This window comes from Lynx canadensis, chromosome A2, assembly GCF_007474595.2.
Source record: "Lynx canadensis isolate LIC74 chromosome A2, mLynCan4.pri.v2, whole genome shotgun sequence".
NCBI lineage: Eukaryota > Metazoa > Chordata > Mammalia > Carnivora > Felidae > Lynx > Lynx canadensis.
This window is the reverse complement of record NC_044304.2, coordinates 81,654,217-81,670,492: the sequence shown is the minus strand read 5'-3', so window position 1 is coordinate 81,670,492 and position 16,276 is coordinate 81,654,217. Positions and strand designations below refer to the sequence as shown.

The 16,276-nt window shown below is 38.6% G+C and overlaps 2 protein-coding genes across 2 annotated transcripts in view; one reads left to right on the top strand and one right to left on the bottom strand.

Annotated features, from left to right (window-relative positions):
• PHTF2 (putative homeodomain transcription factor 2) overlaps positions 1–3,989 on the bottom strand; it is a 128,361-nt gene extending 124,372 nt beyond the window's left edge. Inside the window, 1 exon segment of the mRNA XM_032592385.1 lies at positions 3,802–3,989. The gene's annotated coding sequence lies outside the window, so the exon portion shown is untranslated.
• Positions 3,990–4,228: 239 nt separating this feature from the next.
• On the top strand, positions 4,229–8,323 carry TMEM60 (transmembrane protein 60). Its single transcript, XM_030307837.1, has 2 exons — positions 4,229–4,530; positions 7,627–8,323. The coding sequence occupies exon 2, from the start codon at positions 7,677–7,679 to the stop codon at positions 8,076–8,078; it is 402 nt and encodes a 133-aa protein (XP_030163697.1). The 5' UTR covers positions 4,229–4,530; positions 7,627–7,676; the 3' UTR covers positions 8,079–8,323.
• The last annotated feature ends 7,953 nt before the right edge of the window (positions 8,324–16,276 follow it).

Sequence of the window (16,276 nt, the reverse complement as noted above, 5' to 3'; positions counted from 1 at the left end):
AAATCTGATCTCTGTATTTTGTGTCATTTTTTGGCAATCTGTATGAGGCTAACACGTTGGAATAAAAATGCAGCTTTCCTAAATGTCATTTAATATCTTCAATTTTGTCAAATAATTCTGGTCACGAAGTGATCTACATTTACCAATCCAATGGGAACAATTATGGTTCTGTGCTAACCTGAAGGGAAGATACATACATGGGACTTTTTCTCAGGTTTTTAAGAACAGTCCCAATTTAAAACGTTCTGTCCCACTCCCATGTCTCAAATTTGGATTCAGAAAAAGCAGTCAACATATGCAATGGGTAGTTTGCAATATTGGCTCTATGTGGCTACATACTAGATAAAGGGGTTAAGGGAAGGCAACAGTCACTTTAAGATTCTTCTTTTTTAAATACTCCCAAAATACATCCCACAAATGAAGTGCAAATGCCTCTAGTGGTGTTAAGTCTTCCTTTACAGTTCAGAGTGAAATATCACAATAAAATAATGAAAGTGCTTAGCTGGACATGTTTGGAAATGAAGTTTTAACTGACAGTGGGGAAAATAAGTATTAAAAGGTAAATATTAAATAAAAATACAACAATGCACAAACAATTTCCTATAACTTAAATATCTAAGTATGCAATTTCCAACCACCAAAATTGGATAGTACTCACCTTGCCCAGCCACATTTATATACAATTATCATTTAAATTTGGCCTTCGCAAATACTTTTTATACAAAGCTACAATTACTTGCCATTCCTTCAACAATCCACATTCCTGTTCCAGGACCCTGCCTCCTGTTCTGTCTGTGTAGAATGCCCTCCTTCCCCAATAATGAAAACTACTACTCACCCTTTAAGGCTCCATAGATAGCTCTCTGCTAAACCTCCAACCCCTTCTCTACTCTCTCTGAAATTTATTCCGTCTTCTTTATTCAGTGCTTACCAGTGTGTCAGTACTTTATATATTCTATTTAATATTTAATATTCCCCTTTGAAGTAATATTCTCTGCACTTAACAGATAAAGAAGCTGAAGCTCAAAAAGGTTTGCCATCATGTTAAAGGTCATAAAGCCAAATAGGAATTAAAATGGTGGTATGTCTAAACTTCAACTGATTTCTCTTCCATTAAATCAAAGATTTATATCACTCTCTTATAGTATATGTTGTATTTTATTATCATTACCTGTTTAAATATTTCTCTCCCCCACTATGGCCAGGGAAGATGACTCCATCCTTATATCCCCAGCAACACTCAACAGTGTGTACTATACGATGACTCAAAGTGTTACTGAACACCTACAATATTCTTATTCAGTTTATGATTTTGCAGCATTATTTTCCACTGATTAGTCTCCTTGTATCAGGTCTCTAATAAGCCCCTGTGGTGGTAAAACTTATTGGCTTGGAATGTAGGCTTTGTAATGATTGCACAGATTTGAATTCCAACTCCACCAACTTATTAGCTGAGAAATCTTGAACAAATGAATTAACCTAAGTTATGGTTAACTCATCTATAACACAGAACAATAATCACAGTACATACCTTATAGCATTATAAAGATTAAATGAGATAGTATGTAAGCAATCCAACTATTTTTCTATCCTCAATTTTTCTACATGCCACTCTAAATTTTCTTTGGCTTAGTTTAGTGAAGCCTTTTTCATTACAAATTCCTTGCAACTTTGTATCAAATGGGCTAGTAAAAAGGTTGGTGGTTTAAAAATTGCCAGGCCATGATGTCTGGCTGGCTCAGTCAATAGAGCATGTGCCTCTTGATCTCATGGTTGTGAATTGAAGCCCCACACTGGGTCTAGAGCTTATTTAAAATAAACAAGTAAGTAAATAAATAACAATTTTAAAATAACAAAATTAAATTAAAAAATAAAAAATTGCTTAGGCCACCTACTCCATTTTTAGCGCCAACTGTCCAGTGCCAGTTTGGACTCAAAAAAAGTTTATTCTGGGAGGTTTGACTATGCCAGACCTCCATTGTACATTATACTTTTTCCTCTTATTACATTTTCATGCCCTATCAGAAAGTGGTAAAAATTAGGGGCGCCTGGGTGGCGCAGTCGGTTAAGCGTCCGACTTCAGCCAGGTCACGATCTCGCGGTCCGTGAGTTCGAGCCCCGCGTCGGGCTCTGGGCTGATGGCTCAGAGCCTGGAGCCTGTTTCCGATTCTGTGTCTCCCTCTCTCTCTGCCCCTCCCCCGTTCATGCTCTGTCTCTCTCTGTCCCAAAAATAAATAAAAAACGTTGAAAAAAAAAATTAAAAAAAAAAAAAAAAAAGAAAGTGGTAAAAATTAGAAAAGACATTTCCTACCTGACTAACATCTAACTTAATAATATCCCATGCATGCACACAACTAACCTGTGTGGGAGGCAAGCTATTTCCCCACCAAGAATTTTTCCTGGAACTACCTTGTGTCTGGGCTCAGGCATGGCTCATTCTCCTCAGACCTCTAGATTCCTTTCCTCTGGTATCTGAAGACTGAGCCACTACAACTGACAGGGGACACCCATTTCCCTCTCTTCAACTTAGCAATGTTTACTCCAAGAAGCTAGAATTTCAAATTGTTGTGATAATTTACAGTTCTTTAGGCTAAAGTGCATAGTTTCCAAATTCTCAGAATTCCCCCTTACAACTTTAAAAACGTTATGAAAAAATCCAGTTTGGGAGGAAACAAATTTTTAAAAAAATACATGATCTCTAAAAACAAGAGCAAACACCATGTCTATACTGAAAGTCTTGGAGAAAAGAAAAATCTTAAAATGGCTAGTTGGCTAAAGCTAACCAAAAACTATAAAATCAAAGCACACAACAAAATAACCTCAAAGTAAGCAGGATATACCATAAACAAAGACAGCGAGTGTAAATTAAAAAATGTTTAATACATTCACGAATTTAAAAATTACTTGGTATGTAAATGCTGACATTAATAAACTGTCCATATTCTGCACTCCCCTAGTCAGTATATGATGATATAAAGCAGTTCCTTTTTTTTTTTTTCCCCCTTTGGTCAGGCTAAAAATAGTGATGGATCTGTGACAGAATGATCTCCAAAGTTACACAAGGAAGGTGTTGAGTTTAAAAGTCATGACACGAAGGAATACCAAAATACTGGCTGTCAACATTAGATAAAAATAAGAAAAGGTAAAGCAAGCTGGTGGACCGCAGTATTGTTTCCAGAGGGGAAACAGCTCTTAAGGCCCCTGAGAGGTTTCAGCACCGGCTCCGTAGTCAGTGCTGGAATCAGAAAACTAAACTGTTGCCTGCTCAGTGGGTGCAGGGCAGCGACCCTCCCTCCAACCTGCGTCCAGCGCGCGCACAGTCGCCCTCTCCGCCCGAGCCCGCTCCTCCGGCCGCTAGCTGACCTCTCCCGCCAGCCCAGGCTCGGCCACCCGATGCCGATGCCCCTGCACGCCCTCCAGGACCCGACGCGCCCCCAACACAGCGCCAGGGGAAGGAAGCGAAGGAAAGGGGCCGCGAGAGGGGGCGGAGGGGCGGGAGGCGGCGCTGGGCTTTGGCCCTTCACCATCGAGGCTCCAGGACTGCACGGGCTCGAGAGGAGGGAAGCTGAGCCTCTGCCACCGGTCAAATGATGGGAGGGGACCGCGGCTGACCCCGGCGCGCAGGTGCCAGCGGCTGCCGGGGAAGTCACCAGCGGCAGAGGGCGATGCGTTGGCCCGGAGCCCCCACCTCCATCCTGCCCGCCGCTTTCCTCTTTCGTCCTGCTCCATCCCCAGGATTCTGTCAGAACCCAACGACCTCCACACGGCCCGCCCAAGCACAGAGGTGATGCCGGCTCTTACCGTAGGAGCGGGCGCCGCGCCGCTAGGAGGCGGCTGGGGTGCGCGCGGGAGACTCCGAAGCGAGCGCCGCCGCCGCTGCGGGAGCCGGAGGAGTCACAACGAGGCTGCCGGCGGGAGCGCTGCCTCCAGAGCTGTCGCCCCACCCCCTCTCCCGCAGGATTTTGCGCCGGAGCCTGCAGTCTCCGCGCGCCGGCGGGGAGGGGGAGAGAAGGGGCGGGGCGCCCTCGGGGGCGAAGCCGAGAGCTGGCTGGTCTGAATGGCACTTGTGGGCCCAATGGGACTACGGACACTCCAGGCTGTGCTTAGACTGACTTCCCTCCTAGCCCGTAGCGGTAGAGAGGCGGGCCTAGTGGCTTCTCTTATAGCCGCCTTTTTGACAAACCCGAACGTAAGAAAAGATCGGTTGGTTCGCACTGGCGGCCAAATGGTCCAATTACCACAGGAAAAAAGGCCTCTGAACTTAGATTGGCATCCTCTCTACCTATAGGTAGAGAGGGTAGTCCCAGGGGTGGTGAGAACCTGCCCCGGATGTGGGCGTGGCCCTGAGGTAGAACATAGAGCCTCCGCCACGGTGGTTTGGGGAGGCGGAACTGAGATCTTTTTCTTGATTATCATGTGACGGGTTCTGGATTTAATGGAGGAGAAAGCGTGGAAAAGGCCAAGGATCCAAACTGGCGAGTTTTCTGATCTTCGCGCCCCATTCCGCTCTCCGGCCAGCGGCGCTGCCAGGTGAGTCCCGGGCTCCAATGGGCCGGGCCAGCAGTCTCCCGAGGTGCCTTTGCCCTGCCGGTGCCCCGGGGCTGGCTTCCCGAAGCCTCGGGGGGTTTGTCTCTACCTCCCACCCCCTCCCACTCCCAGCCAAAAGGACTGACACCTGCTTGGCACCAGGCTTCTGCGTGCGTTTTGGATCTTGTGCAGGAAACCTCGTTCAACTCTCAAAATGTACGGGGCCGCCCAAAGCGCAGAATGGGAACAGTCCGGATAGGGCGGACCGTCAGTGTTTGAAGACTAAGGGCGAGGAGAGTTTAGGAACATCCTGAAGTTATAGGAACAAGTAGGCCCGAAAACCATGTAAGTTGTAAGCAGAACGCTGTTCCTCTGAAGGAAGGTTAAGTTTTCCAAGGCTGTTGCAGCAGGGGCCTTTCAAAAGCTACTCGTTATTTAGAGGAATTCTGTGTTGTGGGCTCATAAGTAAAACTGTCTTTTGGGATGAGGCGAGTTCATTTGGAAGAGGATTGGCGGTAGCGAGAGAAGGAAATGGGGGTGGTGTGGGAAGCACCGTGGGCAAATCAATGCCTGCACACACAACTGATAGACGCTGGAACTGTGGGCAGAGCCCTTTCGATTTCCATTTTGGGGCGATGCAGAACGTTTTGACAATGAATGAGGAAGCATATGAACTAATAATTATCTTCCTAGTACCAGAAGTAACCACCTAAAATGGGACTTCAGTAGAGCAAATTTTTGTTTTGGAGAAGGCAACCCCCTCCCTTGAGGAGAAAGAAGAGTAGTAGTAGGAAACAAATAACTATTGCTTCAATTAGTGAAGATTTACGAATAAAGTAAAATTAACGTTGTAGCTCAGCATCCAGAATTCTTAAAGCATCATTTAAATATCGACATAGCGCTTCTCAGTTGAGGGCATTTTAGTATAAGTGCATACAGAGCTTTTGGTGCATCCCACATTATAAAACTGGAAGCCTTAAGATTGTGCTGTATTTTTCCACCTCCAATCCTAACGTGCCTGTGTTGAGTGCAGCTACCCTTTGACCAGGTGCTTACTCAGTCTTAACATGCAAAAATATGAACCCTGACTCATCCAATGGCTAGTGGAAAAGTGTGTTTAAGCAAGTGTATTATTGTAAACTTTTTAAAGGTTCACAAAATGTTCAGATAGACTGGGAATCAGGGTTGAGAAAAACTTGCTTTACAGCATGAAATTCATTTGTAGTTAATAATCAGTACACACCCTTCACACCTCTTCCAAATTCAGCCCATATCCCACTATGGCAGCCTCTGGTCAGGAAATGAGACCTAGAGAAAATGCCTTCCTCGGAGTAAAAGCATCTGCTTTTCATACTGCAGTATGAAGCATCTGCCAGCTAAGTAAATGAGTGCCAAAAGATGGGTATAAGGGGAAGAGGGGTGTTTGGAGATCCATTAAGTCATTATTGTAATAAAACAGATATATGTTCTTGCCCTATGATAGCCACCCATTGTTTAAAGTAGTAGAGATGTAGCAAAGAATATCAAAGTTCTAAAATATAATTAATTAAACATGCTAGTTTAGGGCATTTTTTATTTATCTTATTTTCCTGCATTTTTCTTATCTTCTGCATTTCTACTCCTAGCTCTCATGCTTTTGCCATCTACCCCACCACCTTCTGATCCTTTCCTCTTTCCATCAAGTATCCTCTCTCAATCTATCACTCCTCTGTAGCTTATTTCCCTCAGCTTATAATCATAGATTATTCCTTTACTGAAAAAGTTCTTCTTAACCCTTTCTCAGGCTCATTATCTGTCTTATCTTTCATCTTTTTTCTCCAAATGTTTCAAAAGAATAAAATGTTGTCAGCTATTTGCATTTCGTTATCTTCTGTTAACTCCTTACCCAACTGCATGCAATCTGGCTTCTGATTTCCATTCTACTTACTCTTTCTCCAAATGGTCACAACTTAAGTATAGAACATACTGTAAACTTGTATGTGAAGACTAAATGCTTATACCATATTATAGATTAATGAATCCCAATCAAAATTCCAATTTTTAAAGAATTAGTGATTTTAGTAGTGAAAAAATGAAAGGGCAAAATATTCTGGAAAAGAAATCCCATGAGTAGGTACTAAGCTTCCCAGATATTAGAGCATATATCCTGGAACATATCCAATCATAGTCATATAGTACTAGTGCAAAACAAATATAGACCAGTAAGACAAAATAGAAGTATAAGAAATAGCTTCAGGTTGCCTGTCCGAGTCCTGAGTTCAAGCCCCACAATGGGCATAGAGCTTACTCTAAGAAAGGAAAGAAGGGACTAAATTATTGAATAATTTGGCATCTATTGGTAACAAAATGTCAAAAGTTTAAGTGGTCTTGATTATTCGATAGCAAATGATAAAAAATCATGATCTATACCACAAACCAAACAATATATAATTAGTATTAAAAAGAAAAATTCAGACTAATAGCTATTTATTAAGAATTGCAATGAGAAAGTTTAATTTAAAAAATATAAGACCCATAGACTAAACTATGTGAAAACCCAGTATTATCAATGTGTTCTATATTATTTTAGCCCAATGACCTCTTTACTTAAGTAATTCTACTTAATATCTTAATTTTTATCATTCCCTCTTTATTAAAACTTTCCTCCCTTGGCCTGATACCACTTCCTCCTTTTTCACTACTTTGATTTTGAAAGCTTTTTCTTAGTACATCTCCAAATTGAATGAAAATTTATAGATGTACAAATGTATTTTTAAAAAAGGTTAAGAATATCCCTGAGATGCAGGAATAAAGTCATGAGTACTTGGAATTGAGTGACCGCAAATGAAAAGGAACAGACTATTCTTGAGACTTTTGTATAGAGCTTATGCCCAGTTGATATACTAAAAATTTTATTGTATTTTGTCATAGGCTTTAAGGAATGATGGATATAATGTTGTCAAAGATGGCTACAAAATTTTACAGGTTTTGAAAGGCAGAATAGGATTTTTCAAAATTAGGAAATCTGTGAGTGGGGGAAGAACCAGCTTTGTTCACCAGGAATGGAAGTGATTTTTTTTCTGGTATCAAAACAATCTTGACTTTTTTTCCTTCTCTTAGGGTATATTTCCCTTTTTTCGACTCTGCAACAGCCTCTTTAAACTGTTTAAATGAGAATGTCCTTGGCTCAGAGAGTACTACTCACCTGGCTTTTCACATTACTCTTCTTGATCATGTTGGTGTTGAAACTGGATGAGAAGGCACCTTGGAACTGGTTCCTCATATTTATTCCAGTCTGGATATTTGATACTATCCTTCTTGTCATGCTGATTGTGAAAATGGCTGGGCGATGTAAGTCTGGTTTTGACCCTCGACATGGATCACACAATATTAAAAAAAAAGCCTGGTACCTCATTGCAATGTTACTTAAATTAGCCTTCTGCCTTGCACTCTGTGCTAAACTGGAACAGTTTACTACAATGAATCTGTCCTATGTCTTCATTCCTTTATGGGCCTTACTGGCTGGGGCTTTGATAGAACTTGGATATAACGTCTTTTTTGTGAGAGACTGACTTCTAAGGACATCATCTCATTTTATTGCTGTTCAACAAGCTGTCATTAAAGTGTTCTGAATCTTTGCAAGCTTGAAGAAATACCAGAGAACTGAGAAAAATAACCAAATGTAGTTTTATACTGCTTCCATAAAATAGTCTTTGTGAATCATGGACTTCTAGTCAATCCAAAGCTTAATTATTCAGTATTTGAGTTACTAATATCCTTATTATCCCTATATAAATAAAGTTTGTTTTTGACCTTATTTTTATACTTGACTCTTGAATAATCTGTTATAAGTATGTGGTCAATTCTTAAAGTAAGTAAACACAAAGTCTTTAATCTACATTATTTGGGTAGGAGTTTAATAGATCATGGCCCCATTATGACCAATGTAAATGGTCATTTGTGCTTGTAATTATGAACAAAGAAACCTAGTTAGTTAATGAAATACTTAGGTGTGCCACTTCCATGTTTACATTCAGAATCAGAGTTTGAGAGATTTTTATCTAGGCTAACTGCATTAACTCTCTCTCCTGTTTATGATCCATGAATTAGAGGTGGCATATTAGAGCAGAGGCTTGCCTCTTTTTAAATTTAGAGGGGCCTTTTATCCTGGTTAAATCAGGACAGGCCTCATTTATGCCTGCTGTCCTCAGTCTCAGGAATTTAGTGCCCCTTTCACTCTTAGAATATCCTGGCTTGAGAATTTATAGATCATCCTAGCAAGGCACTTAACCCATTCCAGTGAAGCATAGGTGACATTACTTAGAAGAATTCCCAACAGTCTTAAGTGTATTATAACCCTAAAGCAGGTGATTGTTCTCACCCTATACAGCCTTCATATTTAGCTTCAGAAAGAACCAAAAGTAGTATTTTATTTGTCTTAAAAAATATCTAACACACAAAGTGATTCCTGGCTGCTAATACTTGAGAGAATTGCTTTGAATATAGCATTTTGGTCTAGTTCTCCTTGTAAAGCAGATGACAGTTTAAGTTATAACACCACAAATTAATGTAGCTTATGAAACTACAGAGCTAAGCTAAATAAAAATTATCAATTACAAGCATTTTGCTGTCTTATAATTGGTATATATTCTATTTTGAGCATCAAAAAATAGGGTGGAGAGGGATAGTTAATATGGGGAACATAATGTTCCAGAATTGATCAGATATTTCTAATTCAACTGAGAGATCCAAACCATTTGGTCTCTCTAATGATAGATTCAAAGGAGAAAAAAGTTTTCATCTCTTTGAGAAACCAGATAGGATTTTGAAATTCGGCAAAAGCTGTATTTGTGCATGTATTATCTCTCAGTATAATGTCTCACAGGGAAAAGGAAAAGAACAGCACCACATGCAAACAATTAGCTAGGTCAGGAGTCAGCAAAATTTTTCTCTAAAGGGCTATATAGTAAATATTTTAAGCTTTGTGGGCTATGTGGGTCTGTCTCAATTCAAATCAGCTCTGTGGCAAGCAAGCAGCCATAAACCATGGCTATGTTCCAATAAAACTTTATGGACAATGAAATTTAAATTTTGTAAAATTTCCACGTATCACAAAGTTATTATTCTTTTGACTTTTGTTCCACTTACTCAAAACTATCCATTCTTGCCTCACAGCCATTCAAAAAACAGACCCCTAAGCTAGGCCATGAAACAAGCAAATCTCTGTATGAGATTTTCTAAAAGAAAAATATGGGACAAGTCTCAGAGGATGAGAAACTAGGTAAGAAATATATCTAAAAGGCCATGTAATAACCAACCTGTTGACCCATGAGGATTAAGTAATTGTATCTGAAAGGTTCCCAGAAAGTAGAACTTTCTTAACTTGGTATACTGACACCATAAACGAACAACTTGAAGCAGCACAGTAAGTTATTGATGTATGCCTCCTTGATTCTGGCACCAATTCAGATGTGTTTTATCTCCATACCACCAAGGAATTAATTCAGTTCTGACACTACTTGGAAATCGTATCTCATCTCACAGGCTAAGTGTCCAATTCCAGCAGATGCCTCCTCCTCTCAAACTTCAGATACCAATTACAAATCCAGGTTGTTTCCTGTGCTTCTGACCTACCAGCATTCGATTGGATGTTCACATGACTCTCTCGATAATTTTGCTAGAGCAGCTCACAACTCAAAGAAACATTTTACTTATTAGATTACCAGTTTATTATCAAAGGATGTAACTGAGGAACAGCGAGATGAAATGGTAAGGCAAGGTATGGGGAAGGGGCAAGGAATTTCCATGCTCTCTGGGCACACCACTCTTCCCCCATCTCCTTGTGTTCACCACCCCAGAAGCTCTCTGAACCCTGTCCTTTGGGGATTTTATGGAGGCTTGATTACATAGCATATTAAGAAAATCAATGGCCAATGGTGACAGAAGTCAATCTCCAGTTCCTCTCCCCTGGAGTATAAGGACAGGGGGACTGGAAGTTCCAACCCTTTAGTCACACGGTTGTTTCCCCTGGCAACCAGCCCCTATTCTTAGGTTACCTAGGAGTTTTCCAAAAGTCACCTCATTAAGTTCAACAGACACCTTATTACACTTAACATTTAAGTTCTAAGGGTGTTAAAATTCCTGTGCCTGGAATAAGGATGAAGATCAAATATGTATTTCTTATAAATCACAGTATCACAGCCTCAGTGGTTGGGATACATTTAAAATATTAATTAAAGATAGGATGGAAACTATGCTCACAGAAAAAGCAAAACTAATGGAATAATAAATAATATGAAGAAAAATACCTTCCCATTTGTTTATAATTATAGGCTATTACCTTTATAATATAAAGTTGTTTACTAATGGTGTTTATAAAAAGAACACACTCTGCCTTAAGAAACTTAAACATGAAAGTATGCAACATGAAGTTTCTTCGTGAAGTCAGTATTTTCCAGGTCAGCATGGACAAGAAGTAACTTAATCTGATTTGGGGTGAAAGATTTATCAAAAATTCTGAGTAAAAGCAACTTGTGAACAAAATAACTTTTTATAAGACTTGGAAATAGAAAAAGTAGAAAATATGAAACAATGCACAACTTAATTCAGCAATATTTCATTAACACAGAGGATGGGTATGGTGGTACAATCAACTTACCACATGAAACATGAGCCCACCAATGGAGGGCTTTCACGCACCAAGAAAAATAGTTGTGCAAAGCTTTGAGAAGTAGAGATCCGTCCGTGCGTTAAAGTTTACTGTAATTTTAAAAGTTATTAACCTTATGAATTAGGCTGTTTTCCATTCTGCTTTTTCACAGTGCAGCAAGTAAGAGAAACTGATGTTAATTAGTTAACAGAAGTAATGGTCAAAAAAGAAGAGGAAACCATAGAACCATTTTCATATGGGGCAGGCATGTTACTATACACCTGTGTCATCAAGAAAAGAATAGTCATTTCTCCTTCCTGAAGACAATCAGAGTGCTTTTAGTATTATATTAAGAACCCACAAACTACAAAAGGAGTTTCCTCTCATCTTGATTGGTCACGTTTGCACAGTAAATGTCAGTTGATCTCAAAGTATTGTTGGTGTTCCTATAATTCGTGACATAGATAGTGAAGGTACACAGGAATTACAGTGTTAGAACCAAGAAAAAACCACCTCATTACAATGACAGAAAAACTAAAGCACAGATGAATGAAATGTAAATCAGACCATGGTCATTGATAAATGGAGAAGTCTAACTCCAAATGCTATTTCCACAAATAGGTTTGCTATTGAAAAAAAATAGAAAGTTATCAGCAGAAGATGCATACCAGTTATCAACTGCTAGGTAAGGTAACCCTGGGTTAAAAGCCTTTATGAGAGGGATCTACTTTACACTTTAATGTTTTACTCTCATTTTGCTTGCCCTATGTTCAAGTTATCATACTATAATCATACTGGTAATCTTACACCTCAAAGTAAATTTACTACCACTATCATGTAGATACCACAAACACAAATTTCTAATCAGGAAAAGGCAGTCTGTGACAAGACATGATTTTGAATTTCTGGCTCTGGGCAAAATAGTGAACTAGGAAGAAGTTTGTTTTGGTATCTCCCTAACCTCTGCCACAACCTCACCTTGATCCCTTGATAAACTTTTTCCTCTTCCCAGATACCTATCATTTGCCCAAAATTAGAGAGCGGTATACAGAGAAGAGATCATTAGTGAGAAAGGCATGAAATGATTAGGCTGACCCAGAACACAGCTCTTCTATTCTTTTTACTATGTTAATTCCAGGATCAGAAGCTAACACTTGTAGTGTCTACAATATATAAATCAATGTGCTACGTAAACATTTGGCATGTTGTCATTTAATTCTCACCACAAATTAACAGAAAAGGTATTTCTCCCCACTCCGCCACTTTACATATGAAAAATACAAACTAAGAAATTTCTCAACATTATACAGGTGTATTATTCCCCCTTGATAGCTGCTCAAATGCCCTCAGCATAGTATCATACTAGTGAAGTGGGTTCACAGAGGGTCTGTGAAAACGTGTCACCTTTTTGTCCTTGCCCCACTCCTGCAACAGAAGGATATAGACTAAAAACACTAGTGCATGTTATCACCTTCAAAATTTTCAATTTTTGAATATTTACAGTATCAATAGGAAGACTTTATCTTGCCAAGCAAGACTTAGCAACAGTTAAAAATCTGCTTCAGACTGCTTCTTATATGATTATTTGCAATTTTAATCATTTTAGGTCTAGTTAAAATCTATCCTTAATTTGTAATGCATGTATGTCTGGTTGAAGGAAAAAAGTTGGATTTTACAGGTTTAATGATCTTTACAATATTTACTTCCTCCACATTACTCAATGGGCCCAGATATTTAACAGGTCGCTTCTTACACTTTATTTGTAAGACCATAGTACAAAATAGAAACTTGGTCTCTTTATAGTGCCTGCTGATCTAATTTTCCTCACTTTTCTTTCTATTGCAATTCTGGAATTACATTATGAATTAGAGTCAGAGACAGACTTTTTAGTAGAAATCTACATAATTTGTTTTTCCCACTCCCAGTAAAAGTACAACAGTTAAGGTTCCTTCAAATATTTATTGAATACCAAGTGTATATATTGGATGTTGAGGATACAGAAGGAAAAGAAAATGTAACTTCTAGCTTATGGTTTAGCCAGAGCCCAACATGTACTTAACTAATATGTACACTAAATAATATGCACAAAGGAACACAAGAAGCAGAGGGAAGAAATGGTTCTATACCGACTTTGGGATAAGGGCACAAATGGAACAAATTCATGACATGTGGAAGAGACGTTTAACTAGAATTTCGAGAAAAAAAAAAGTAAAATTTCACTGTGTTATATTCCAAGCAGAGATTTCCCCAGCAAAGGCAAAGAATTTTAAAAGTGCACAAGGGAAATGGCAAGTACTGGCACCAGGTAAATCTGAAAATTGGGCACACACGTTAATGGAAGGTGACAACAGATGAAGTTGGAAAGGAAGGGCCATATCATGAAGGCTTTTTGGTACAATGATGAGCATTTGGCTTCTATTTAGGAGAGGAGCCATGGAATATTTCTAAGCAAAAGAGTAACAATCATTGTTTGTCTCACAAAGATTAATCTGGTAGTAAGAAAGAATGGATTGGAATGGGGATAGGGGCAGAAGACTGCAGTCAGCCTAGAACATTTAGGCTATTTTAAGAGTCCAGGTGAGATGAACATCTACTATGGCTAAATATCTACTGTAACAAGAGAAGTAGACAAATTATAAAACCACTTCTGGGACCAAGACAAAATCTCACAATACATTGTATATAGTTAGAAGAAAAGATAGAGAATTCTGATTACTGTGAGATGACTAGGTAGCGAGATGGTGACGCCAATAACCAAATTAGGAGGGATGGAACAGCTAATGCTTGGGGGCAAGGGAGAAGAATTTAGATTTGATTACAGGGATCATTAGAGCTGCAGTGAGAATCCAAGGCTGAGTGAAGTCATGGGGTCATGAAGATAATTCAGGGACAGAGTATAGAGACCTAAGGAACCTGAGACTGCTTTAAATAGTGAATAGGCAAAAGAAGACATCCAAAGGAATGGAAAAGCAAAGCAGAACAGTTAGGTCATAAGTACAGAGTTTTAAGGAGTAAATGATTGTTTACAAGTGCTTCAAGGATTAAACAGAAGTATTAAGTGAAGCCACTGAATTTGGCAGTCAAACGGTGACCTTTGAGAGAACCACTTCAGCAGGGTGATTAAATCTGAGGCTTAAAACAAAATTGGAGTGAAATGAGGAAATGAAGGCAGACAGAGATTTCCAAGAACTGTCAGGGAGATGGAACAATAGTATAAACAAAAGCCAGACTGAAAAGTGTATGTTTTTTTTTTTTTTTTTTTTTTTTTTTTTTTTTTTTTTTTTTAAGAAGGCAGACTTGAGATTTTTCACATAAATGTCTGGCTCAGGTAAAAACAAAATTTCAAAGAAAGAAGACACTTGGGGTGTAGAGGGAAGATGTGGAACTGCCTGTCCAAATAAAATTTTAAACACTACATTATGCAAAATATTTGCAGCTATACTGACTTGTCTCTGAATCTGCCTAGTAGTGTTAAGTAGTACAAAAGCAATGAACTTTATAGGAAACTATATAGATTTAACATTTTAAAAACACACAAGATGTATAAATCCTAAATTTAAAAATGTGTAGAAGGATCCAGAGTTCTCTTATTTTGATAGTGCAGTTCTTGGAAGGCAGATAATAGTAAAAAACATAGAAGTAGTATGTCTTTGTTGTACTCTTCGTTTCTAATTAACATATATTCTATTTGCCCACATTTTATTCTTGGCTCATTCACATTTCCTGATTGGGTCTAAAGTCCTAGAAGGGAAGATAACCTGAAATGCAGAATGTTTTTTTTTCCCCTCCTTTCCCTGGTAGAGAATATGATATGATATACAACCTAGTAGAAATATGATATACAACCTCTGTAAACTTAAAAAAGAAAAGACATCACTGCTTTTAGCCTCTTGTGCTTGACATTCTAAAAAGCAATCATTCCATCTGCATTATGCAGTATGTCACAGAACAGAAAAGCCAGAGCAGAGATAGAGATTTACACTTCTCCCTAGTTGTCCTCTTAATTATCTTATCTGAGATACACTGTCAGTGCCAAACATAAGTCTTTCATGAAATAGACAAGGCATTCTAAAAACCAAAATTCTGTTTACATATCAAATTAGTTACATCAGGTGGGAGAAAGATTAAGCAAGAGCTCTACTACCACTCTGAAGATCTAAAACCCATCATGTCGCTTTTTACCAGCTTAAAAGTATTTGGAAAACAATGGCACTTTTGTCCTCCCCTCAGGGGAGAGAAAGTCTAGAGGGAACGGAAGTAATTTAGCCCATCATCCTGGCACCCATACCTAACTAGTTTAGCAGTCTTAAAGTAATCCTCAGTATTCTAAAGTTGGCATGAATCAACTTTTGATAATTAAGTTTTAAGAGGAAAAAAAAAAGATTTTCAAATTGCAATTCAAGATCTTATGGTTTTGGCTAAAGACAGAGAAACAAGAACTTTTAAAGATGACAAGATGAAAATAAAATGTCAAATATAAGAAAATAATTACAAAACAAAGGTAAAAAGATTACAGTTATCAATTTTAGTATTTATTGAAAGGTGGAAGACAAGGAAAATTCCTCTCAAACTCTAAAAACAAATCTTGCATCTTTGCTAAATGTAAAATGAATTTTTAGATATTTGCTTTACATGACAATGAACTTGTCCAACAAAATACCTGAATGCAAATTTACCAAAACAGTGCTAATCTATTATTTACAAACATGATCTTACCTGCCATAAGTATTTGGGGGAAAAAACTGTTTCACTCAGGAACACTAATGAAATACCTTGAAGACCTAACAAAAGAAATAAAATTTTTCCTACCTTCCCTGGCCCCAACTCCCCCAAGTTATATAATGGATTAAAAATGGATATATGTGGGAATAAACATAATATTTCCAATAATCTTACACACATGCACACACACACATACACACACATACACAGTGTTGTGCTAGATCAACCTAATCTTTATTTAAGGTCAACAGCCTTAGGGACAAGGGAGAAAATGAATATGGCTTTAGTAAAGTTTTCAACTAAATATCACAAATGTTTAATTCTTTTGCTAGCTAACCAGCTAACCTGAGTATGGAAAAGATACTACTTCTTAGCTAAAAAGGTATGAACAAAAGTAAT

Coding starts and splice junctions, on each gene's coding strand:
- TMEM60 (XM_030307837.1), top strand. CDS start 7,677: ATGAGAATGTCCTTGGCTCAGAGAGTACTACTCACCTGGCTTTTCACA.